The 27,207-nt window shown below is 38.6% G+C and overlaps 1 protein-coding gene and 1 long non-coding RNA gene across 2 annotated transcripts; one reads left to right on the forward strand and one right to left on the reverse strand.

Annotated features, from left to right (window-relative positions):
• The first annotated feature begins 16,320 nt into the window (after positions 1-16,320).
• On the forward strand, positions 16,321-18,133 carry LOC145063777 (protein HEAT INTOLERANT 4-like). Its single transcript, XM_079011360.1, has 10 exons — positions 16,321-16,395; positions 16,467-16,517; positions 16,672-16,735; positions 16,840-16,898; positions 16,952-17,036; positions 17,154-17,259; positions 17,464-17,516; positions 17,615-17,688; positions 17,989-18,027; positions 18,116-18,133. Exons 1-10 carry the CDS (start codon positions 16,321-16,323, stop codon positions 18,131-18,133), a joined length of 624 nt encoding a protein of 207 aa, XP_078867486.1.
• A 4,683-nt stretch (positions 18,134-22,816) lies between these two features.
• On the reverse strand, positions 22,817-24,417 carry LOC145063423 (uncharacterized). The gene is made up of 3 exons (XR_013687947.1): positions 24,254-24,417; positions 23,810-24,165; positions 22,817-22,984 (listed from the first exon to the last, which is right to left on the reverse strand). It is a non-coding gene; the product is annotated as an uncharacterized LOC145063423 (long non-coding RNA).
• Positions 24,418-27,207: the final 2,790 nt, after the last annotated feature.

Raw genomic sequence — 27,207 nt, forward strand, 5'->3', positions numbered from 1 at the left:
CACAACGTAAACCATGTCTAAAAGCCAAATCATACAACCAATCGAAATATCAGAGTATAAATCCCAGAGAAATCTCGTAAATGCGGAAATCAGTGTGTGTGCATGATGTGCCGCTACCGCGCCAGCTCCTTCCCCTTTGATGAAGAGGTACCTGAAACCAAAACAGTAAACTGTAAGCACAAAGCTTAGTGAGTTCCCCCATCGTACCACATACCATACAACACATATCATACATATTGCCAGGCTATTCTGGGGTGCCTGACTACCCGGTACGGCCATTCTGGGGTGCCGACTACCCGTGCGGCCATTCTGGGGTGCCGTCTACCCGTGTCAAGCCATTCTGGGGTGCTGACTACCCGGGTCAAGCTATTCTGGGGTGCTGACTACCCGTCGGTCCTGACAATCGATCCTCGAGGACTGTTTCACCCCCTACTGCTACTTACACATATATCATACATAACATATTATCAGACATATCTGGGGTGTCTGGGCTACCCTTCGGTCCTAACAACCGAACTCGGGGACTGGTCCCCTCCTACTACCTCTATCGCATATAACATAATAAGCCAGCATGCAAACATATCATCACATACTGTCAGACATTTCTGGGGTGTCTGAACTACCCTTCGGTCCTAACAACTGATCTCTACTTCTATCACATATAACATATCATGCTAGCATATAACATATCAGGTAGTAGCAAACCTAGATGATATCACAAAGACAATCATCTAACATACGACTCCTACTGGTGGGCCGGCATTATGGTCGTAGACCCACCGCTACTGGAAGGTAACTCACCTCGAAATAGCTGCTGATCTGATCAGGAACTGACTGTCTACTGCTGTTGCTGCTGCTCCAGAAATCCTCCGGCTGTAATTCCCACAACATACTCAATCAAACATTGCTAACTGTCCTTTGGGTAAAATGACCATTTTACCCCTGATCATGCCCTAAGTCAAAGTCAGAGTCAACTTTCAGTTAACCCAACTCACCGAGTTGGCTCGCCAACTCACCGAGTCCCTGTCCAATCGACTGACCTGGATCCCGTCCCTACTCGTCGAGTTAGGCGTTGACTCGACGAGTTCTCCTTCCAAACTGATGTTCAAGTCCTTCATCCTACTCGCCGAGTTGTATGAACAACTCGCCGAGTTCATCTTCATCTGATGAACACTTATGTTGCGACTCGCCGAGTTGTATGAACAACTAGCCGAGTCTGATCTTGATCTAAGGAGATTGCCTTGAACTTGTCGAGTCAGGGCAATGACTCGCCGAGTTCCTTCATGGATGAGTTCGGCTTCCAACTCACTGAGTCACACCCCGTGACTCACTACTCTACTCGACACAACGAAAAGGGGACAAACTCGGAGACTCGCGAGCAGACTCGCCGAGTCAGATGAACGACTCGCCGAGTCGCTACCATGCAGTCTCTATATGGTCGATTTTGCTTGAATCCATCTTATGTTATCCACAGATCTGGGTTCCTAGAGCATGAATAACACGTAAAGTTTCCAACTTTACGTGTAGATACTCACTAATGAGGGTTTTAGGGCTCAAAATGCACCAAAAAGGGTAGATCTAGGGTGTACATGCAACATGGGTCCATAAAGGCAGTAGATCCAAGCTCCTGGAGCTCGATCTCACCTAGATCTAGAAGTTACCCAGCTTATTACGAGTCCACAAGCATACATAAGCTTGGAAATGGATCAAAAAGGGCTTTAATGGAGCCATAAGTATGAAAACATGGGGGAAACGAGCCATACCTTAGTGAACACTCTGAGATTGCTCAAAGGTGCTTGACCTCCTCTTCTCCTTCTTGATCTCCTCTCCTTCTCACTCCAAAGCTTCAAAAGAACACACCAAAGGCTTCAAATCCACAAGAAACAAGGCTTGAACGAGGTATAGGGCTCTGAGGGTGAATGGGGGCTGGCTTGGGGCGGAAATGAGTGCTTAAATAGGGTGCAAACCCCTGAAACTTAGGGTTTCATCCAACAGCGGTGACTCGCCGAGTCCAGGATATGGACTCGCCGGAGTCGCCTACTTAAACGTGTCCCGGGTCCCGTCTCTACTCGGCGAGTCGGACCTATGAATCGCCGAATCCAAGGCTAAAAATGGAAAACACTCAAATAAGATTAACGTACCAGGAACCAGGTGCTACAAATCTCCCCCACTTATTTTAGACTTCGTCCCCGAAGTCTACCGCTTGATCCTGAAACAGCTCGGGGTAATGCTCCATCATTTCTTCTTCCGGCTCCCAATTCCATTCTGAACCCTTGCGGTGCTGCCATTGCACCTTTACTAGCTCCACACTCTTGTTCCTCAAATCCTTCGACTTCCTGTCGAGGATTGCGACTGGGCGCTCAATGTAATTCAGGCTGTCATCAACCAGTATATCCTCTAACGGCACTACTGCTGAATCGTCCACTAGGCACTTTCGCAGCTGAGAAACATGGAAAGTGTTGTGGATCTGGCTGAGCTCGACTGGCAGATCCAGCCTATACGCCACCTTTCCCACCCGGGCTACAACTCTGAACGGTCCGATGAATCTCGGGCCCAACTTGCCCCGCTTCCTGAATCGAATGACGTCTTTCCAAGGCGACACATTCAGGAGAACCATATCCCTGACTTGGAACTCCAAGTCGGATCGACGCTTGTCGGCGTAACTTTTCTATCGACTCTGAGCAGTCTGAAGCCTGCTCCGAACCTGCTGGATCCTCTCGGTCATCTTGAGAACCACCTCGGTGCTCCCCATGACTCTCTGGCCAACTTCACCCCAGCATATCGGGGTCCTGCACCTCCGACCGTACAACATCTTGAATGGGGGACGGTCAATACTCGCGTGGTAGCTGTTCTTGTATGAGAACTCGGCCAAGGAAAGATAGGTATCCCAGCTACCACCGAAATCTAACACACATGCCCGCAACATATCCTCCAAAGTCTGGATGGTCCGCTCGCTCTGACCATCCGTCTGCGGGTGAAAGGCGGTGCTAAAATGCAAACGAGTGCCCAACTCGTCATGAAATCTCTTCCAAAACCTGGAAGTAAAACACACATCCTTGTCCGAGATAACCGATGCTGGCACCCCGTGCCGCGTCACGATCTCCCTGATATAGATGTCAGCCAATTTCTCGGCCGATATATTCTCCTGAATCGGGATAAAGTGAGCACTCTTGGTCAATCGATCCACGATGACCCAAATCGTATCTACTCCACGCGCAGTCCTGGGAAGCTTCGTGATAAAATCCATCGTGATATCTTCCCATTTCCACAACGGGATGTCCAACGGCTGCATCTTGCCATGCGGTCTCTGATGTTCGACCTTGACCTTCCTGCAGGTCAAGCACCGCTCGACGTACCATGCCACATCCCGTTTCATGCAGGGCCACCAATAATCTGGACGAAGATCCCTATACATCTCCGTCGCCCCTGGATGAATAGAGAATTGGGATTTGTGCGCCTCCTCCATCAAGATCTGGCGCACGCCTCCGTGATACGGCACCCACACCCTACGGTGTAGTGTCAATAGTCCTCGGCTATCATAATCGAAGGAGGAAGCCTGACCCACCACACGCTCGCTCTTCCGATGCTCCTCCTTGATAGCCTCCTGTTGAGCCTCCCGAATCTGCTCCAACAGGGGAGTCACTACGGTCATCCTCATGCAAATATCCCTGATCGGCACCGCCTTGCGGCTAAGCGCATCGGACACCACATTGGCCTTCCCCGGGTGGTAGAGGATCTCGCAATCATAATCCTTCACCACGTCCAACCACCGACGCTGCCTCATGTTCAGATTCGGCTGATCCATGAGGTACCTCAAACTCTTGTGGTCCGTTTAGATGGTACATCGAACCCCGTAGAGGTAATGCCGCCAAATCTTGAGGGCAAAAACCACCGCCCCCAACTCCAAATCATGCGTTGTGTAACAACCCAAAAATACGACCCAAAATTTTCATTTTTCAATATAACCAAAAACCATAATCTGAGTGTCATATCATAAAAACCATACGTGATGTATCCCAAACATAATAAAAACAACACTGTGCGGAAACTGTATCATATCCATGTCATATAAAAATCAAAAACTAAATCAACTCCCAGGATAAAAGCTGAAGCAGTGGTGTGTGCGATGCCATCATCCCGAGCTCTTCCCTCTGCTAGCGGAAGTACCTGAAACCAAAACTAAAACTGTAAGCACGAAGCTTAGTGAGCTCCCCCAAACTACCACATACCATACAATACACATAAGCACATACTGGGCCTTGCCCACTGCATCAGACCGAAGTCTGGAACTAGCTGCATCGGACCGAAGTCCGGAACTGACTGGGACCTTGTCCCCTGCATGGGACCAGAGTCCGGAACTGACTGCATCGGACCGAAGTCCGGAACTAACTGCATCGGACCGAAGTCCGGAACTAACTGCATCGGACCGAAGTCCGGAACTGACTGATCATGGCATAACATAAAACATAACAACTATTATAAACACATAAACTGCATACTGCATCGGAACAGAGTCCGGAACACATAACACAAACATGCTTGAATCACAAAGACACCAAGCACTCTAGCTACTGCATCAGACCAAAGTCCGGGACTACTGATAATTAAACGGGCCGGCATTGTGGCCGTAGACCCGTTCCTACTGAAGGGAAACTCACCTCGTGAACTGGCTGCTGAGTGAATAACTCTGAGGGCTAACTGCTGCTGCTCCAGTATCTCCCCGGCTGCAAGTCCATAAATACACTCAGTCAAATACTAAACACTGCACTGGGTAAAAATGACTCTTTTACCCTTGGTCAAAGTCAACTGTTGGTCAAGGTCAACTCTCAGCCAAAGTCAACCCACAGTTAACCTGACTCGCCGAGTTGGGCCGCCAACTCGCCGAGTCCCTATTCTCACTCCTCGACCTACTCGCTGCTACTCGTCGAGTATGGCATCGACTCGACGAGTACTCATTCGATCCAAGAACTCCGACAATCTTCATCCGACTCGCCGAGTCATATGAACAACTCGACGAGTTGTTCTTGAGCTTAAGAAGATTGCCTTGGACTCGTCGAGTTGTATGAACAACTCGCCGAGTCCCTCCATTACTGAGTCTACTTTCAAACTCGCTGAGTCCACTCCACTACTCACTGGGCCCACTCGACAACGCTTAAAAGGAAGAAATCGGGGACTCGCGACTCGACTCGCCGAGTCGTTCTTCCGACTCACCGAGTCACCGCCATGCAACTATTCTACACTCGATTCTGCTCGAATCCAAAACATACAAATGATAGATCTGAATCCAATAAGCTGATTTACCACGTAAAGTTTCCAATTTTACGTGTACAAACGCATGAACAAGGGAATAAAGGCTAAAAGATGCTTAAAAGGGGTAGATCTAGGGTTAATATGCAAAGTAGCTCCATAAAGGCAATAGATCTGGGCTCTACAACTCCTAAATGAACAGATCTAAGGTTATCTCGGCATAAGAGAGCTTCCATATCAACATAAAGCTTTGAGAAAGGCATTAACAAGATCTAGAAAGGGTTTTAAGGCATAAAAGAGAGGGAAAACTGAAGAATACCTCAAAGAGCTCTTGCTTTCCCTTGAATCTCTGCTCTGAAATCCTTCTCCTTGCTCCTTTCTTCTTCTCCTTCTTCAAGCCTTCACAATAGCACACAAAATCACTTAGAATCACTCAAGAACGAATTAGGGTTTTCTCATAGCTTTTTGAGGGTGAAGGAGGCGAGATTGGGGCTATAAGGTGGCTTAAATAGTGGGCAACCCGGGGATTTAGGGTTTCTCCCAGACGGACAGACTCGCCGAGTCCAGAATATGGACTCGCCGAGTCGCCAGCTAATCACGTGCTCGAAATCCCGACCCTACTCGGCGAGTCAGGCTATGAACTCGCCGAGTCCCTCTTGCAAAAAAAATTCAAAATAAATACCAAGGAATTATCATACCGGAAACGGGTCGTTACACGTTGGGTAGTTCGCCTCGTGAGGCTTGAGCTGCCTCGAAGCGTAGGCAATGACATGCCCCCTCTGCATCAGTACCACGCCCAACCCTGAAATGGACGCATCACAGTAAACCACAAAATCCTCTACGCCCTCTGGCAGGGCTATGATTGGCGCCTCGCACAATCTCTGTCTTAGTGTCTCAAACGTAGCCTGCTGCTCGGGTCCCCAACGAAAGACCACGGCTTTCTTCGTCAGTCGCGTCAGGGGTACAACTATCTTGGAGAAATCCTGAATGAATCTCCGATAGTAGCCTGCCAATCCTACGAAACTCCGAATCTCAGATGGAGACTTTGGAACCACCCACCTCATCACGGCCTCGACCTTGGCCGGGTCGACCAAAATCCCGTTCTGGTTGACAAGGTGTCCGAGAAATTGCACCTCGTGCAACCAAAACTCACACTTGGAGAACTTGGCATACAAGCTCTCCCTCCTCAGGGTCTCCAATACCTCTCTCAGATGCTCCTCATGCTCCTCCTGTGTCTTGGAATAAACCAAGATGCCGTCAATGAAAACTATCACAGACCGATCCAGCATCGATCTGCACACGCGGTTCATGAGGTCCATAAACGCGGCAGGAGCATTGGTGAGCCCAAACGGCATCACCACGAACTCATAATGGCCATAGCGCGTCCGAAACGCGGTCTTCTGCGTATCCTCCTCCCTGACCCTCATCTGATGATAACCCGAATGCAAATCAATCTTGGAGAAACAAGATGCTCCCTGAAGCTGGTCAAAGAGATCATCAATCCTCGGGAGTAGGTAACGGTTCTTCACCGTTACCTTGTTCAGCTCCCAGTAATCTATACACATCCTATGCGACCCGTCCTTCTTTTTCACGAACAGAATCGGGGGCCCCCCAGGGTGAACTGCTCGGTTGAATGAATCCCTTGTCTAACAGCTCCTGCAGCTGTGTAGACAACTCCTGCATCTCAGGAGGAGCCAACCGATACGGTGCCTTGGCTATCGGAGCCGCACCAAGAACGAGGTCAATCCTGAACTCAACCTGTCGCTCCGGAGGTATCCCAGGAAGCTCCTCTGGAAATACATCTACGAAATCTCGCACCACCGGAACCTCTCTAACGGTCGCCTTACCCGCCTCCCGGGTATCCATCACGTACGCAATATACCCTGCGCATCCCTGCTGAAGGTATTGTAGCCCTCGCTGCCGAACAGATTGTGGGTCCACACTGTGGCCTCTCGCCATGTATCACTAACTCTCCCCCACCTGGGGTCCTGACCCGTACTAACTGTTGTGCACAATCTATCACTGCCCCATTAGGGCTCAACCAATCCATGCCTATAATCACTTTGTTCCCACGCAACGGAATGGGTACCAAATCCACCAAAAAGCGCTCCTCGAATAACCTCGGAACACAATCCCTGAAAATTGATGACGCTCGCACTGATCGTTCATCAGCAATCTCTACCTCCAAAGGGCAATCCAACATGCACGAAGACTCAGTGAACTTCTTGCTAAGCGCAAGAGAAACAAACGATCGGGTAGCACCCGAGTCGAACAACACCTGAACTGGGATACCGTTCACATGCAACGATCCTAACATATATATATATATATATATATATATATATATATATATATACCGAGCACATATTAATATCATAACATCATAAAATAAAATAGAGGGAAAGAATCATACCCGTCACCACATCGGGTGCGGCGCGTGCCTCCTTGGTAGTCAGCTGAAATGCCCGACTCCTCACCACTGGAGCCTCTGCCTTGCCCTGCCGGCCATCCGTAATCCGCAGGGTCGCTGGTGCTGGCGCCTTCACTGACGCTATAGCTGTCAACTGGGGAAAATTGGCCTTCTTGTGGCCTCTCTGGTTGCAGTGGAAACACAGCAACTCCGATGTCTGTAACACAGGTGCAGGGGCGGTACAATCCCTGCTAAAATTCCCCGTCTTGCCGCACTTATAGCAGCCTGACGATCCTAGTCTACATGCCCCCTCATGAGGCCTGCCGCATTTCCTGCAGCGGCTCGGTCCTGACTGGCCTTTTAGCCTACCATCTGATCCCTTGGGCTTCTTCCCCGAAGCCCCTCCTGTCTGTCCCTCCTCTGACTTCCGTTTCCGGATATGCTCCAAATCTATCTCCCTCTCCCTCGCCCTGGCAATCATGGAGTCCAAGGTGGGGCAAGCTGAAAAACTAACGTGCTCCCGGATATCAGCCCGGAGCATGTCATGGTAGCGGGTCCTCCTCATGTCCTCATCGTCCGCATACTGGGGCACCAACAGTGCCCTCTCCCGGAACTTGGCGGTGATCTCCGCCACAGTCTCCGTCGTCTGTCTCATGCCCAAAAACTCCCTGGCCAACTGCTGAAGCTCGACAGTCGGCACAAACTCTGCCCTGAACATGGTCACAAAGTCCGACCAGGTCATAGCCTCGATAGTTGAGGCTCCCAACGAGTCACCCACTGACTCCCACCAATCTCGAGCTCGGTCTCGTAAACACCCTGCTGCATACCTCACCTTCGACCCCTCGGGGCAGAAGCTAGTCAACTATGCAGACTCGATGTTCGCAATCCATCGCCTGGCAGCAATGGGGTCTTTCACCCCGTGGAAATCCGGCGCACCACTGCCCCTGAAGTCCTTAAAGGACAACGTGCGAGATCCCGACTGGCCAGATGTCATGTCACTCCTGAACGCCCTGAGGCGATCCTCTATCAACTCGATGATCCCTTCCTTGATCGACCCGAAGATAATGGGGGTCGACTCAACGATACCCCTGGTGATCTCTGACGCGATGAACTCGCGTAGTCCCTCATTTATCGGCTCGGAACCTGATCCCGAACCTGACCCCTCTCTTGAACCGCCATCTATCGGCCTCGATCGAAGTACCACCATTCTGCAATACATAAATAACAATTATTAGCGATACTAATACTTCTTGAGGGATCACATCTACTACAAGTTCCCTGGTCTCATCTTGGCCTCCCTTGGTTCGGGTACGGATCCTCTGCTTGCCCATACTACCTTCCACATCTATCCGTACCTTCTTCAAGGACTGCCTCGACTCCGCCAGATCCCTTTCATTATTGATGTCCTCTGCTATACTCATCCTAGGCTTGCCCTAGGGAAATCTCTGAATCTACTCCATCTAGTACACAGCTGCTGCAGGCCTCCTTGTAATGCCAATTAGCCATTACCCGAATACCATCACATGTGATGAGGCCCAGATAATCCTTCGAGTAACAGACTCGTCCCTACAACGGTTGGACTCAGACAAGAGCTGCGGAATAGGATCAAATCCAGCACTCTAAGATTATTCAACCCTGATCACATGCGACGTGTCGTATTCACCTAATGGCTAACTCCCATTATTCAGAGTCCCACAAAGCACGAAGCAAGCAGCATTCGGACAAGGGTAACAATCTCAATCAACTCTATCTGCTTACAGGAACTGCACTAGCATACAATGCTAAGTTCATACTATCAGGCATAACCTAATCAGGCTATCCTACTTGCTGCCTACTTAACACTAGCATGCAATTTCTCATACAGTTGAAACATATAAAGCAGGCACATAAGGCATCACTCCTAGAACCTTAGTCCTATTCTAGCATGTCGTTCTACAAAAGCTGATAAACATAACATAAACTTGTATGGGTACTTTGGGGAATACTTACTTGAGCTCGGCCGGTCGCGCACATCACACACTTCGTTCTTTCTCAAAACTCTTTTCTCAATCTTTAGAAAACATTTTCTTTTTGGAAAATCTTTTAATCCCTCGATTTGAGTTCAGACACCCCCGAAGGTGTGTCCGAATCCCTCAAACCAGGGCTCTGATACCAACTTGTAACGACCCAATTTTCACGTCCAAAAATTTCATTTTTAAAACATTACTTTAGAAAACATTAATAATTAAAAACATTGTTTGATCAAACCACATCACAACGTAAACCATGTCTAAAAGCCAAATCATACAACCAATCGAAATATCAGAGTATAAATCCCAGAGATATCTCGTAAATGCGGAAACCAGTGTGTGTGCATGATGTGCCGCTACCGTGCCATCTCCTTCCCCTTTGATGAAGAGGTACCTGAAACCAAAACTGTAAACTGTAAGCACAAAGCTTAGTGAGTTCCCCCATCATACCACATACCATACAACACATATCATACATACTGCCAGGCTATTCTGGGGTGCCTGACTACCCGGTACGGCCATTCTAGGGTGCCGACTACCTGTGCGGCCATTCTGGGGTGCCGTCTACCCGTGTCAAGCCATTCTGGGGTGCTGACTACCCGGGTCAAGCTATTCTGGGGTGCTGACTACCCTTCGGTCCTGACAACCGATCCTCGGGGACTGTTTCATCCCCCTACTGCTACTTACACATATATCATATATAACATATTATCAGACATATCTGGGGTGTCTGGGCTACCCTTCGGTCCTAACAACCGAACTCGGGGACTGGTCCCCTCCTACTACCTCTATCGCATATAACATAACAAGCCAGCATGCAAACATATCATCACATACTGTCAGACATTTCTAGGGTGTCTGAACTACCCTTCGGTCCTAACAACCGATCTCTACTTCTATCACATATAACATATCATGCTAGCTTATAACATATCAGGTAGTAGCAAACCTAGATGATATCACAAAGACAATTATCTAACATACGACTCCTACTGGTGGGCCGACATTGTGGCCGTAGACCCACCGCTATTAGAAGGTAACTCACCTCGAAATAGCTGTTGATCTGATATTGAACTGACTGTCTACTGCTGCTGCTGCTCCGGAAATCCTCCGGCTGTAATTCCCACAACATACTCAATCAAACACTGCTAACTGTCCTTTGGGTAAAATGACCATTTTACCCCTGATCATGCCCTAAGTCAAATTCAGAGTCAACTTTCAGTTGACCCGACTCACCGAGTTGGCTCGCCAACTCGCCGAGTCCCTGTCCAATCGACTGACCTGGATCCCGTCTCTACTCGTCGAGTTAGGCGTTGACTCGACGAGTTCTCCTTCCAAACTGATGTTCAAGTCCTTCATCCTACTCGCTGAGTTGTATGACCAACTCGCCGAGTTCATCTTCATCCGATGAACACTTATGTTGCGATTCGCCGAGTTGTATGAACAACTCGCTGAGTCTGATCTTGATCTAAGGAGATTGCCTTGAACTCGCCGAGTCAGGGCAATGACTCGCCGAGTTCCTTCATGGATGAGTTCGGCTTCCAACTCACTGAGTCACACCCCGTGACTCACTACTCTACTCGACACAACGAAAAGGGGACAAACTCGGAGACTCGCGAGCAGACTCGTCGAGTCGCTACCATGCAGTCTCTATATGGTCGATTTTGCTTGAATCCAGCTTATGCTATCCACAGATCTGGGTTCCTAGAGCATGAATAACATGTAAAGTTTCCAACTTTACGTGTAGATACTCACTAATGAGGGTTTTAGGGCTCAAAATGCACCAAAAAGGGTAGATCTAGGGTGTACATGCAACATGGGTCCATAAAGGCAGTAGATCCAAGCTCCTGGAGCTCGATCTCACCTAGATCTAGAAGTTATCCAGCTTATTACGAGTCCACAAGCATACATAAGCTTGGAAATGGATCAAAAAGGGCTTTAATGGAGCCATAAGTATGAAAACATGGGGGAAACGAGCCATACCTTAGTGAACACTCTGAGATTGCTCAAAGGTGCTTGACCTCCTCTTCTCCTTCTTGATCTCCTCTCCTTCTCACTCCAAAGCTTCAAAAGAACACACCAAAGGCTTCAAATCCACAAGAAACAAGGCTTGAACGAGGTATAGGGCTCTGAGGGTGAATGGGGGCTGGCTTGGGGCGGAAATGAGTGCTTAAATAGGGTGCAAACCCCTGAAACTTAGGGTTTCATCCAACAGCGGTGACTCGCCGAGTCCAGGATATGGACTCGCCGAGTCGCCTACTTAAACGTGTCCCGGGTCCCGTCTCTACTCGGCGAGTCGGACCTATGAATCGCCGAATCCAAGGCTAAAAATGGAAAACACTCAAATAAGATTAACGTACCAGGAACCAGGTGCTACAAACACTTCCAAAAAGCAAAATCGATTTACCCATCAATCAATGCTATGAACGAAGAAGCGTCACATACATTAAATTAGATTGTGGTTGACGAACTGGTGTCGCACCTGAATGAAGAGTGTGTTGCACCTGAAGGAAGTGTGAGTGTGTCGTGTGTGTGTGTAGAAGACATAGACCAGATCAGAAGGAGCCGATCTCCAATTCTTCATCTATGTGATCAGGATTAGATAGTTGTGGGGTAAATTGGTTGATCCAATATATGATTAAATGAAGGGCAATTTAGCCAATTAGATTTTTTTGATAAATTAATATGATTATAAAAATGATTAAAAATGTTAAGAAAACATTAAAAAAATATATTTGGGCAAATCCGATATTTTAAGAGATTAAGAATGGCAAATACGATATTTAAATTTTAGGCCGGACAAATATGATATTTTGACGTTTAACAAAGGTATATACGAAATTCCCCTTAAAATAAAAACATAATTTAAAATAAAAGAGTTTTTTGATAAATAATATTTGAAATAGCTTTTATTTATGAAGCTTTTCTAAAAGTTCAAAATTAAAAGCTTTCAAAAACTATATGCCATATCCCTTGTAAACATGAATTATTATTTATGGAAAGATTACAAAAGAATGTGCACAAAATTTGGTTTATTTTTTTCTTGTTAAAGTTATAAGATAACTTTCAAAGACAAAAAAGAAAAGAAAAAAAGGTTGCATCATGCCCGTGACTAAAGAATCAAACAAAATGTAGATCTTGTGAATATTATATTTTGCTAAATTTGTATTAAGATCCCTTCGGTCTTCATGAGAATTGTCCTTTCACATGCATTTCACAGTACTCAAGATTCATTCTATTTTTATTATATTGTTTTAATTTTATGCATAAAAATAGTATGATCATAATTTTTCACCATAGCAAACCTACCTTGTTTTGTTTAATAATGCTATTGGATATCATCAACGTGTGCACCATGCTCTACTTATCGTTTTTTTTAATGTTTATATTATGTAAAATTGGTTTAAAACTACAACATTACTCAAATAATAGATTCTGACATACCTAACAAAAATATAAACATTAACAATGACATTAATATTTAAAAGAATTACTTCAAAATGAAATAGCACCCTAAAAATCCTACATGTGAATTATGCAAAACAAAATAACTAAAACTGACATGTCATTGTAGAGTTGCCTTGGATCATAATGAATATATCATATTCTGTAATTTCGATAAAAAGGTATATAGGTTGTAAAGTTTAAAAAATTACTACTTCAAAGAACACCGGAGAATTAGAGAATGGAGATTTAGTAAAAGTCATAATTGCTTATAAAACATTGTTTCCAAAGAGAATAGTCACATCCCAAATAACAAGTCATAAAATCAGAAGGATGTGCACGATCACGCCTTTGTTTTTCCTCGATCATCTGAAGTACCTGAAACATAAAACTTAAACCGTAAGCCAAAATTTAATGAGTTCACCCAAATACCACACAACAGAACATATATACACATTTTGGATCTACAACCTAGTGGTTGGATTACCCCCGGCCCACAACCTTTCGGTTGGATTGCCTAAGGTCAATAGTCCAGCCCCATTGAAATCTGACATCATTGATTCGATCAGCAACATGACATTTCTTTCTACACTCGATCTTATAGAGAGTTGGGAATTGGTTCTTAAATGTACATCCTTCCACCCAATCGTCCATTCAGAAGAAGGTGTTATCCCCAGAGCACATCTTCCTTTTTAGAATGTTAGCAAAACAAAGCCTAATTCTTTGGATATCTGATTTTGCCCTAGCGATATTATTCCACACATTGGAGATAGATTTCTTTAAAAGATAATTGGTTGGCTTATCGGCCAAGTAGTGGATGCCATTGATAACTTGACTCCATAGTGCATTCTTATCTGTCTTCAACCGCTACCACCACTTTGTTTACAGGAAAACATTGAGGGAATGCAATGCACCCATTCTGAGCCCTTCTTTATCCTTATTAGCGAGTACATGCTTCCAAGAAACCCAATTAATTTTTGATTTAATCTCATCCCCACCCCAAAGGAAACATCTCGTAATGCTTTCAAGATTATCAAGAACACAAGCAGGCGCTTTGAAGAGAGAGAGAGAGAGAGAGAATAAGTGTGAATGTTTCCTAGAACCGCCTTAATCAATGTTAATCGGCCCCCAAACGACAATGTTTCTAGACTTCCAATTATACAACTTAGATTTCAACTTCTCAATGACCGGATTCCAATTTTTTATCAGAATCATGTTTGATCTGACGGGCACATCGATAATTAAAGGGGGGATTAATAGCTTTATAACCAAGAAGGTTAGCCCAGTTGCTAATTTCGGTATTGGTAGCCCCGATTCCAAAGACCCTATACTTACTGAAATTCACCTTCAAACCTGGTGAAGATTATATCTAAACTACTCCCCAACGAATAATGCATCTGTATAGAATAGGTGAGACAATAAGGGTCCATTGCCGAGAATTTTAACACTTTTCAACAACCCTTTATCGCACGCAAACTTCATAGCGACATTTAATCCCTCCATAGCAATTATGTAGAGGAACGGATACAACAAATCACCCTAGCGAACGCACCTGCGAAAGTCAAATTCATCTGTTGGAGACCCATTGACAATGACAGAGCCTTGGGATGAAGAGAGACATGTTAATGCATAAGAAGTGAACCTCTAGCAATCTCAAGCAAATCCAAAGTCAACTCAAGTCTGAGTGAAGATGTTCTGAAATCCTTTCAATTCCGAGATGAAGATATTCCGAAGTCAGAGTCTGTACAAGCATTTAATTTTTTTGTCATTTGTTGATGTAACAGTTCTTATGACTAATTCAGTAAATCTTTTAAGTTCCGGATTTGTCAAACACTTAGAATTAACTAGTCCTTAGAATGTATCTCGGTTTGTACCATGTCTCACCTTTACTATTTAAGGAGTAGATATTTGCATGAGTGATAACCAAGAATAGCAACAATTCTATATTTTGTTCACATCAAGTTCAAACTCTCTTGCAAGTTAAAAAGTTCTTTCATTTACATTCTACTTGTTCTAAAATCATCTTTATTTTGATATACTCAATCTTGTTTCATTTTCACTTGAATACTTTGTTAAATATTATCTTCAAGTCTTGACTGGTTTACTAGACTTGACAGGACCAACTCATTAGAAGCAGACATTGATCTTAAACGTTAACTCAAGGTTTGAGTTCTCAAACCTTGTCCGCGCATTGAATCTTGTACTCACAAGACACCCTCTAATCCACCACCTCCATTTAATACCAAATCCCATTTTTGATAGAACAAATTCAAGATATTCCTAGTTGACAGAATCGAAGGCTTTATCGAAATTTAAATCTACCTTAAATAGTAGAATTTTTCCTTTCATCGATTTGGCCCAAGGGCATACCTCATTGGTAATTAGAGGCCTGACTAATATATTGCGACCTTCCACATAAGCAAACTGAGATTCCACAATGACAATACGGATTAAATCTTTAAGCCGAGTAGCATGAACCTTGGCTAGAATTTTATACAACGCTTCAATTAAACTAATAGGGCGGTAGTCACTAAGGAAGACATGATTTATTACTTTGTCCACCAAGGTGATAAATAACACGTTGCAACCTTTGGCTAAAGTATCGTGAGCTTTAAAGTGTTTAACCACATCCATGACATCCAAATGAATCAAATCCCACTAGGTCCTCCCAGGGCCATTTGGGTATTCTGCTTTTTGCTCCATATTTTAATTATCAAAGAAAAAACTGTAAAGCATATTAATAATTTTATTTTTTAATATATATTAATAAAATTAAATTTATACATGAAAGAACGATTTGGATATTTCGCTTTGCTTTGATCTCCAAGTTGTATCAATATAAGGAATCATTACCCCTTTTAAAACCAATCAACATTATATATAGAGATAAACTTCACGCTTCTTATTCTAAAACCCTACAAACCAAAGTTCCAAAATTCCAAACCGTGTTTACTACATCAAGAATTCAAGAGCAAATTATGTTTTGGTCATCTTTTTGAAGCAAGAAGCATGGCCACCATAGAAGCAATTCACGTAAGTATTTCCAAATTCTGAATTTGATTTGTTGCATGTTTGTTTGATGTTTTTTTTTCTTACTTTATTAGTCACGTGAGTTGAACTTGATTTGTATGCATGTTTTTTGTCTCAATTACAAGTTACTTAACTGATTAAAGAGGACGAACATATTTTGGTTCTGGTTTTAATAGCAGAATGCCTTCTTCCTTATTGATTTTGCAGCAGCAGGAGGAGTTATGGAAGCAGGTCTTCCATGTTTGGACAACAGAGGTACGTGGCACCGATTATCCATGTTAGTTTAGGGTAACTCATTGGGTTTGACATAATGTTCATGACAATAGGGGGAGCTTGAATTGCTTTATGAATACAAATGGAGCTTCTCAAATCTGGAAGTGAGTTACATTGCACTTTAGTGCTCTCCTCATCCTCATCATATATATAAAAGATCTGATTCATCTTTCTCAAAGTCGATTGCATTGAGAAGATAAATGTAGGATCGAATTTGTTGCAAGTAGAAGTAACCAAGTTAATTTTAAATGCTTCCAGGGTGCATTTAAAGAGGGTGGGGTATTATATGGGAAGACAGTCTACCTCTTCACTTCTACAAAGCGTAAGTAGTGAACAAAACTCATATTTCAAGATTTCTAAAACCTCATGAACCCTAAACTTTTACTGTTTTTTTTTTATTTTTTTCTTTTTTGGAGTCTTTTTCAGCACAATTGCTCCGATTTGGTGATGAGTGGAAGTTAATCCACATACCTGCAGTCATTGCAGTAAGTGTAGCCTGTTTCTTTTTTCTTTTTCCTTTTTAAATATGTATGTTTAGTTACGTTTTCCACTATATATTGAGAACAGGTTGTATCTCCATTTCCACCTTAGGATAAGATTGGAATTGCGTCTATACAAATGGGGTATGAAGAAATCCTTGACATGAAAGATATGAATATGGATTGGGTCCCATATATTTCATTGGGGAAACGGTAGTGAATATCTTTTTTTTTTACCAATTATTTAATGTTCATTGAAAGTTGTTGGTTACATTGACAACATGAATCTCATTCATACTTACAGGGGTTGTTTGGATGAAAGGATGAAACCTCAAATCTTCATGCTAAGTTCAAGTGTCCAAAAAGGGTAGGTTAAGATTCCATTTTGGCATTTCCATTTCCACAAAAGTAACTTTGATCTTTATATTAATTTGTTCATACACTGGGTGATGAGAATATTTGTGATTTCTACTAGGTTGGGTAAATGTAAATGTTACTCTTGCTCTTCCATGTTTTATCTTCAAAAAAATGTTGTTGACTATACTATGCGATTTTGATTTTGATTTTGAAGCAGGGATGGGTTAAAACATTTGAATCCGAAGAAATTTGAATACTGCTTACCATGTAAATAGATATATATAAAGTTTTGTAATTACAATTAACAAGTGCTTATAGAATTTCTCGGAGTTGGAATAAGTTTATAATGTTTTTACTTTTTACAGACGTATATAATCCCTCAAAGGAAGATGAGAGTATTAGTCTAAATATCGTGTATCCTCCATTGGAACCAAATCCTGTAAGTTGCCTTTCTCACTTGTCTCCTCAGGGTTTTGTTTTGCTTCTTTATTTTCATTTGTTTGTTCATTTTAACATCCTACCTTAATTTGTATTCCTTTTTCTTATTATAATATTCTACCTTGAAAGTAGAATGCCGGAATAGAATCATGAAAGTAGGATGTTGTAATAAACAAATAATTGCAACTACATTGCCATGCCTTGTTGAATTAGTATATATCATTTCAATTTGATGTCATCATCCATCAATACCTCTCTCTCTCTCACACACACACACATTAATGTTCTTGATTTTCTATAGGTTGTCACCAAGTTTGATTGGGAGTTGGATGATCTTGAGGTGAGACATAATCCCACAAACACACACACACACAAAGTTGTATTATCTTTTGGTTTGTCATAAACGTATTTTTTTTTCTTTTGTAAAGTTGCTTTTAATGCCCTGATCATGGTTTATATATATATATATATATATATATATATATATATATATATATATATATATATATATATACTAGTTTATAACCCGTGGAAACCACGGTTACAAAATTAAATAAACTTTCCTAGTGAGAATTCAAAAATTATTAATTAATTATTTTAAATAAATTATTAATTAAAAGATTTTTTTAGTTATATAAAGTTATAATCGTTAATTTAAATAAATATATGAAATATTATATCAGGTACAATTGTATTAATTTTATTATAATGTTATTAATTTAATTTAATTAGAATAAGAAATTTAAAATTTGAAATTTAAAATGAAGAATTAATAAATTGACAAGTGGTATGCATTAATTAGGAAGGCTAATATGGTGACACATGACAAAAAGAGATTAAAACTATTCTTTTATTAGAATAGGGATATATATATATATATATATATATATATATATATATATATATATATATATATATATAGGGGAGGGTTCAATTGAGAAAAAAAAGGTTGAGAATGAGGGAATCATTCTCAGCCAATCATTTATTTTTGCCGCAAAAGCCTCCAACGTACCGGCGGAAATGGGAAACGAATGCACATGTGTTTTCCAACATATCATATTTCCTTAAACTATGCTAATCATTACCTTAATATATACAAAAACATAGTTTTTTTTCGTTTTTTTAAATTTTTATAAGCTATTTTTATCAAAAAATGATTTTAAATATACCAAAATTCATGATTTTTTATTCTCTACAAATAGACATCCATATTGATATAGTTTTAAGATAAAATAAAAAAAAATTATATTTTCAGCTATCGTTATTCATAAATAAATAACAATGCATCAGGTTTTATTACAGTACATTCGTTATTCACTTATGAATAAAAAATATGATTTTTTTTTTACAATTTAAGTATCATTCATATATGAATATAGCATATAATAAACATAGTATATTCATATTTTAATATTGGACGATGAATTCACTTGTGAATATTAACATAGTATATTCACTTGTGAATATTAGATGGTATATTCACTTATGAGTATTAAATGATATTTCATATGTGAATATTACATAGTATTACATTGTATATCACACGTGAATATTACAGAGTATATTCACTTGTGAATATTAGATGATATATTCACTTATTAATATTACATAGTATATTCACATATGAATATTACAAGGTATATTCACTTATGAATATTGAAGGTATTTTGACAAATATGTATAATTTTTATATGTTATTCACATATGAATAACATACAGACTTGCATATTTGTTTTGTGTTTTTAATAATCATATACTGATTCAGGTGAGAAAACATATTCATATGTGAATATAACGTGCTAATTTAGTTTATGCATTTCATCAAACAGTTGGAGTGCAAACAAGTAAACTATTTTAAAAATGTTAAAAACAACAAGTTATCAATTCCAAATCATCATATACCTCCGATTTCGACTTCAGATGCGACATCCTATCTTTGATCGATTTCTCAATTTGATTTTGATTTCCGAAAATCCGATTGGGAACCTGTGATTACCGATTCTAAGTCCCTCAATGTCGACTGTGACTGCGAGTCTAGAACTCCGATTCCAATTTCATGAACAACGAAAAAATTCTGGTTTAGTTGAAGAAATCTGGATGATTATTGAAGGTTGGAGGAAAAATTTTGATGATGAACGAACAGCTATCGAATTCTCTATAGTTACGTATTTGAGATTGAAGGTTATTATGATATTTACAAGTTTGCCACCGTATCTTTTATGCTTAGATTAAATGAGTGGCTGAGAATGATTCCCCCATTCTCAACCTTTTTTATTTTCTCAATTGAACCCACCTATATATATATATATATATATATATATATATATATATATATATATATATATATATATACTAGTCGTATACCCGCGCAAAGCGGCGGCGAAGAATAGTTTCCAGATGATGATTAATTCATTTCGTTGAATAGTTTACTTACGGTTATCAAATCAAACTATAAAAACCATTAAGTATTAATTAAGTTACAAAATAGTGATAATTCTTTAATTCTTACAATTCTCAAAGGCTATCAATAGATTTGTGTCACCTCCTTGCAAATTGTAATTAATTACTTAGATGTTAATTCAAAATAATCGTAACATCTTAACTTGTTTCGGAACTTTGACATGTTTGATGGGCAGTGTGTTTGTAATATTCAACCCAGTTTTTTTAGTCTATGTTGAGTTGATTTTTTAAATTTGAAACTCTTAATTTATGAGTTTTGTATTTCCAGTCTATATTATCACAAAACGAAGACTCAAACTCTCATTTTGAAAATATAAGATCATGTTCCCATATGTGTTGGGAATAAAATAACAAAAAACAACCATATATGGCATAGGTTAAAAATTACAATATAAGCCTTCAATAAAATCCAATAGTATATGCATGTAATGCCATAGTGGCCAAAAATAAACGATATTGTATTCAAACTACATACCATGCTCACGTCATTGAAAACGATGACTTGTGTATACATGATACTTCCATAAAACCGATATGATGTAAAGTTGTCCATGTTATATCCTTGCTAAATGGTTGGGGGGTGCAAATTTCATCTTGGCCAAATGTGTAAAATTAAGAATACAATTAGAGAACGTGTGTGTTTGACATTCAAAAACAAAACTTATAGGATGAATATATTGAAATCATGTAACAACCGACTATTAAATCAAATATATGAACTTCTCATTTATGATATCATGAAACTATTCAATATAAAAAAAAATTACAAACCATTAGTAATTTAGTATCCAACAAATTGAAATTTTACATAATCAAGTATCAACCAAAATAACAAAAAAAAATTACAAACCATGACACAATTAAGAATACAATAAATTAATAAAACAAATTACCAACCATGACATAGATAAGCATCCGTGAAATTTATTAGTGTCTACAATTCAAAGTTTCAGAACCTAAAAAATGTTGGGCGTCGCAGTATAACATCACACCTCCAATTGCAACCAAACTGGAAGGAAGGCAATCATAGTTTTACACCACATCATCAATAACTGTTACATACAATATTAAATTTTGTTTTTGAACAATAAAGTAGATGTTCTATATTCAATAGATTAAACCATAAAAGAAAAGGAAAAAATGAGGGCTACAACCCAAATGAAATTATCAGTTCGACAAAAAAAGGAGTTCAGGAGTCTAGTAAACTATATTTCAATATCATTCACCATGAAGCTGAATCATCAGTTAGTCAAATCAAGACTTGTGATTCCAAAAAATCTTCTGATGTGTTTGTTGAACCCTTAAGGAAAAAAGGAAATTTGTATCAAGGGTGATTGAAAATACCAAAATGCCCTTAAACCCGAAACACGCTTCAAGAAACTTAACAAAAAATGAACTAATTTAGAAACAAAAAGCGAAGAATCATCCTAACTCTAACCATATTTATACAAAGGAAAATATTAACTTTATGCATCTTTACTTGACAATGAAATCTTACTGCAAAATCAACTCATTTTCCCATTTTGCTTCTTTTATTTTTAACTATCATGTGTAAACGATAAGAGTGTTATCCATTTTTCCTTCTTTTATTCTCCTTTTAACCATCAGGTATATGAAGTTAGACTATAAAACAAACTAATGATTATATGTTCTTCAACTTAGCAGATAGGAGGTTTTGTGCTTGTAATGGGGGTGGGGTTAGGATTATCCATAGTTGCCCCATGATGTTTAAGAGTCCTAAAAAAAAATACAATTGTAGAAACACATCAACAATGGTGCCCACCATTGGCACCCCCTTAGCATACAATACTTTCAAAAATCTCCCCAGTTATATTAGCAAAAATTCTTATATCAAACTATTTTATCATTTGGTAGATTTTTCAATATACAATGTAGTAATAAGGAAAAATTATTAGAAAATACATATCGTTAGAACAAATCTGAGAGAAAAGTTATAAGATAAATAGAATAAATAGATGATAATAATGAGAAATTACCTATGATTTGAATAAGTTCTCTATTTGAACTTGTTTCTTTTTTTTTTTTTTTTCTTACGCTTGTTTCTCTGTTTCTTACACCTACCACACTCTGGAAACGTAGAATATGTTTTTGGTTTTATGCTTTTATACAAAATTATAATCCGAAAATAATACAAACAAAAAGAAAGTAAGTAACTTGGTTCAAACAATCACTTAAGAGATCATAAAACACATTTCCTAACTCACGACCATAAAGAAAAAATCTCAAATCTTTGTTAAGCCGGCATGCTTGTGACACTTACATAATTTTTAGGATGGCTAAATATTGCTTTAGCATAGGTTTGTTTTTTTTTTTTTTTATAAATCATGTTAGCTTTAGAAACATAAAATGTCATTAATTATAAACGTATCGACGTATCGGTACATCCGACGTGCCTTAACAAAAATGAAAAAACAGGGGCTCTTAAGTAATTTTTCAGATTAAAAAAAAAGGATTAAAATGGCCAGTGTTTCCTTCGATTCCAGTTCTACGCTTTTGTGTTATGCTCATAACAGAGTATTCACATCATAAGCCAAAAAAAAAAGATCAAAACTTAAGATATAATGAATCAAGATTCAAGCTTTTAACCAAATCATATGTAATGTACTTACTTGGACAAGGTGGGACTAAACTATATATATATATATATATATATATATATATATATATATATATATATATATATATATATATATATGTGAATTAGGGAAAACAGTTTCTGGAAGTCTACAAACAGTTGGTTGCAGTCCGTTATGCTTCGATCCATAATGTGATTTCTTTAAATGTATAAGGTAGTGATGTACAATCTATAGTTGTTCCTGCAAAGCAAAAATTATCATAAAATCCCATGGTCATGCATAATGTCCATATCAATTCGAAATTAACAGTTCATCAGTTCCTTTTGTAGCATGTTCATCAAAACTTAAATCATAATTTTTACAAACATGGTCCCAAGTCTTTCACTCATTTTCCTTAAAACTAACATGGAAAAAAGATAAAACAGATTAAAGTACAAAAGAAATATTTATACATCACTTTCTTATCATTCTATACATCTTTATAGTCATGAAAATACAAATAAACTCAAAATTGCTCAAATGCACTGACAGGTTAAACTCTGAGAAACCAAGCAAGAACTAAGATTAACAGAGACTCAATGATAAAAGCTTTCGTCTACAATAAGCAATAAAAGTATAAAAATGACATCACAAAGGCTTAAAGCCAAAAATCGATCAACTTTTACATGACACACAACCTCTACCCTTACCCCTACCTTGCTAAAACTGAGCATGGGTAAATAAAAAAATTATGAGATATTGAGATGAAATAGTAATCTTGTTAAAAGATATCTTATGGGCTCTCAACATTCACATCCAATGCATACCTACAATGATAATGAGTTCAAAAGTCATTGTAGTTGCTTCTACACTCACTGACCACCAACCACTTTACGTCCAACAATCAAAAGACCCAACTGGAATTCCCAATGCCTAAGTTCAGACCCTAATTACCCTAATAAAAAAATCCAATAAACCCCTAAACGAATTATAAAAATATGGGTCATACAATTGTAATTGAAGTTACAAGTATACTCAATTTAAATCCAGAAAGCAAGAAATATATTTAATAAAGAAAATAATTACCTTAAAGTGTGGAAAGATCTCAATTGAAAATCTGCACCCACACCACGAAGCCACAAAAAAATCCAAATAGGATGTGGTTCAAATCTTGGTCGTGACTGATTAGAAACAGGAAAAACGAAAAAGAGAGTAGCATGTGCTGAGTTGTGATATACTAAACCTTACGCGTAAAGATCGATGGTCAACAGGTCGAAAAACGCTGGGGAAGTAGTAAGTGAAGCCGGAAAACGATTGTTACAAAGGGGATTGCGTATTATAGCATAACGGCTCCGAAGGTGGCGCAGTCGAACGATGATGACAGTGGTTTCAGGTAGAAGAAAAACCGAAGGCAATCAAATGACAATCAAATTTTGCAGAACCTGTGAAATCAGAATCTACGATGAGCAAAATGTTTAAAATTATACCTTTAATCGAATTAAAAACAAGGGGATGGCTCTAGAAAACCACCACAAAAATCATTTGTGTGTGAGAGAGAAGAACGGATACGGTGCCTATGTTTTAGAGAAAAAGAGCAGCGATGGTGGTGTTGGTTTTCTATGATGGTGGTTGAAGGATATAGGGGAGGGAGTCCGAGATTAAGCGTATTTGAATTAAAATATTCAAATTTTGAATGAATCCGGAACTGAGGGAATGAGATAAGATTCGATGAGAAATATAAGCATTCAAAGTTAAAATGTCTTAAAAAAAATAATATTATTATATTAAATTTATTTTTAGAAATATATATAAAATTGGTATGGGTGATCTTGTAATCAGGGCCGGTCCAATGAAATTCCATGCCCTGGGCAAATAGAGAAGACAGTGCCCTATATTTTTATACTATGTTAATACAATTCCAAAATTTTATAACATAATCTTCTAAAGCAGCTACTTAAAACAACTTTTTGTTAGATTACGTAATCGTACAAACTAAATGTTACAAAGCAATTCTTGAAGCAAAAACATTAATTATCCTATAATAATAGTAAAATTTGCATTCTGTTCATCATAACCCAAAACCTGAAATTAGAAATCATTAATGAGAGTTAAAAAGTTTTATAAAAAAGCAATAAGGCTCGCCTAAAACTACTAAATCAAGAAGAATAAGAATAAGAAAATGCCTAATGGCGTACTGCAAGTGTCCTAAACGCAGGAAGGGTTCTAGAAATCAAAATCAATATTCACAATAAAAAAAAATCTTAAAATCAGAATCAATAATCATTGTTAACAAAATCCCAAAAATCAGAATTCAGAACTAACGAAATTATGGAGATTAACAGAAATCAAAATCAATTTAGAACCAATATTAACAATACTTGATCAAAATTAGTGCAAAACTTATGTTAACAATACTACAATAATAATAATAAAAAAACTAATATTAACAATACTTAATGAAAACAGCTGAAGTCAATTGTTGCTGTCTAATATTGCTTCATGTGCTTTGGACTTCAGTTAACCAGAAAACTAGTAATATCATATTTGAAATCAGAAATCAGAAGAAGAACTAGGCTTTCTCGGTAGTGTAAAGCTGAAAAGGGACTAAGGGAGAAGATTAACTAAAAAACTGAAATAAGAAAATAGAACTACCGTTGATATTTAATACTGCTCCAGGTCTCCTCGTCTTCTCTGATTCTCTTGACTCTTGGAATTAGGCGTGCTGGGTGCGTTCACCAAGAAAATAAAGGCGTGCTTCTTTTTTCCCCCTCGGCTTATGCCTTCTCAAACCTCAAAGTGTGCCCTTGTCAGGAAATAGATGTCTTGGGCCTAAATGTAATGCATACCCAAAAGAAGAAAGCAAAAGTTGATGCCCCTATATCCATTGATGCCCTGGGCAATGGCCTAGCTCGCCCTGCCCTTGGACCGGCCCTGCTTGTAATGGTTTTGTAGAAACTCACTGGTCTGTTGATTGATGAAAAGAAATTGAATGAAGATCAAAAGGATGCCTTCAAGGTAAACAAACTTCTTAATTAACTGAGTAGTAGTCAAAAAAAAAAAAAAAAAAAAAAAAGTAGTCAATAGTCATGGCTAAATGCAAAAACCAATAGCATCGTCGCACTTTGTAAAATCCAAGTGCTTGGAGTAGCAATGCTTTTTTATTTTCTGACTTTTCTCTGTTAAGTCCTTCCAGCATTGTTCAATTCATCTTTATTGGATTCTTTTTATTTTTTGTATAGGAACATGTCGAGGAAAAGGTTGAAGAAGCAAAAAGAGCTATCCAGCATGCAAAGGTGGGTAAATTTCTCAAATTAATTAATTAAGGGGTTGTTTGTTCCAAAAAAACTATATTTTTTAGTTTTTTTTAGACATCTTCTAGCCTCTATATATATATATATATATATATATATATATATATATATATATATATATATATATATATATATATATATATATATATATATATATATATATATCTTTAATTTTTTTAATTTATATTTATTCCAATTTTATTAATGATAAATAATTTGAAAAAAAAATTACAATACTTAAAAAAAATGTTCAATGACACAAATATGATATTTTTGACAAATTTATAAATAAAGATTTATTACAATAATGGTCGTTGAAGTTATTTATATAAATATGAAGAAAAAAAAATCATAATATATTTTTTTGCCAAAGTTTATAATACATTATTTAATACAATATCTTTAATTTCTTTAAAAAAAATATTTATAATACGCTTTTAATTGATTTAATTGAAAAAATCAAAGTTGATCTAGATTTGTTAAAACATTCGTTGATTCCTAATTACAATGTTTAGGTGTATAACTTTACAACCAAAATTGTTGGTTTTTATCAAATATATACATTAATTTTTACCATTTTTATTCACTTTTTATACAATAATACATAAAAGTTGATTTAGATTTGTTAATTATTTATAACAAAATCATAAAAATATCAAAAAATCACTTTGAAGTTTAAAAAAATATATTTATTTAGATTTTAGTTTATTTTAGTAACACGGACATTTTAAAAAAACAAACAATCTTATTTTTTAGACTGCAGATGTTTGGTCCACCTCTTCTACTGCAGAGATTTATAAATGTGATCCGCAGACTGCAAACATTTTACCTAATAAAAAACATATACCACCTAATTGTTCATTTATATTATTTTCTCGAGCTTGGTCTAAGTGTTTGTATTTGTGGTCAAAGGAAAAGCGAGAAGAAACGTGTGCAGAGATAATTCGTGCATATGAGAAGATGGAGTTCTATAAATTCTATCCTGTTGCCACGCCTAACACCCCAGATATCTCAATATTCAAGGTGACTTCGATATATATATATATATATATATATATATATATATATATATATATATATATATATAGGGTTAGGTTATTTTGTTTTCATTATCTATTATGTGCATATATATATATATATATATATATATATATATATATATATAGGGTTAGG

This window comes from Lactuca serriola, chromosome 7 (genome assembly GCF_051521515.1).
Source record: "Lactuca serriola cultivar US96UC23 chromosome 7, Lser_US96UC23_V15, whole genome shotgun sequence".
In the NCBI taxonomy this organism is placed as follows: domain Eukaryota; kingdom Viridiplantae; phylum Streptophyta; class Magnoliopsida; order Asterales; family Asteraceae; genus Lactuca; species Lactuca serriola.

Excerpts from the sequence above, each read along its gene's own strand:
- LOC145063777 (XM_079011360.1), top strand. The coding sequence starts at position 16,321 with ATGCCTTCTTCCTTATTGATTTTGCAGCAGCAGGAGGAGTTATGGAAG. Across the intron at positions 16,736-16,839 it reads CCTCTTCACTTCTACAAAGC|CACAATTGCTCCGATTTGGT; the intron begins GTAAGTAGTGAA and ends AGTCTTTTTCAG. Across the intron at positions 17,260-17,463 it reads AGTTCAAGTGTCCAAAAAGG|CAGGGATGGGTTAAAACATT; the intron begins GTAGGTTAAGAT and ends TTGATTTTGAAG.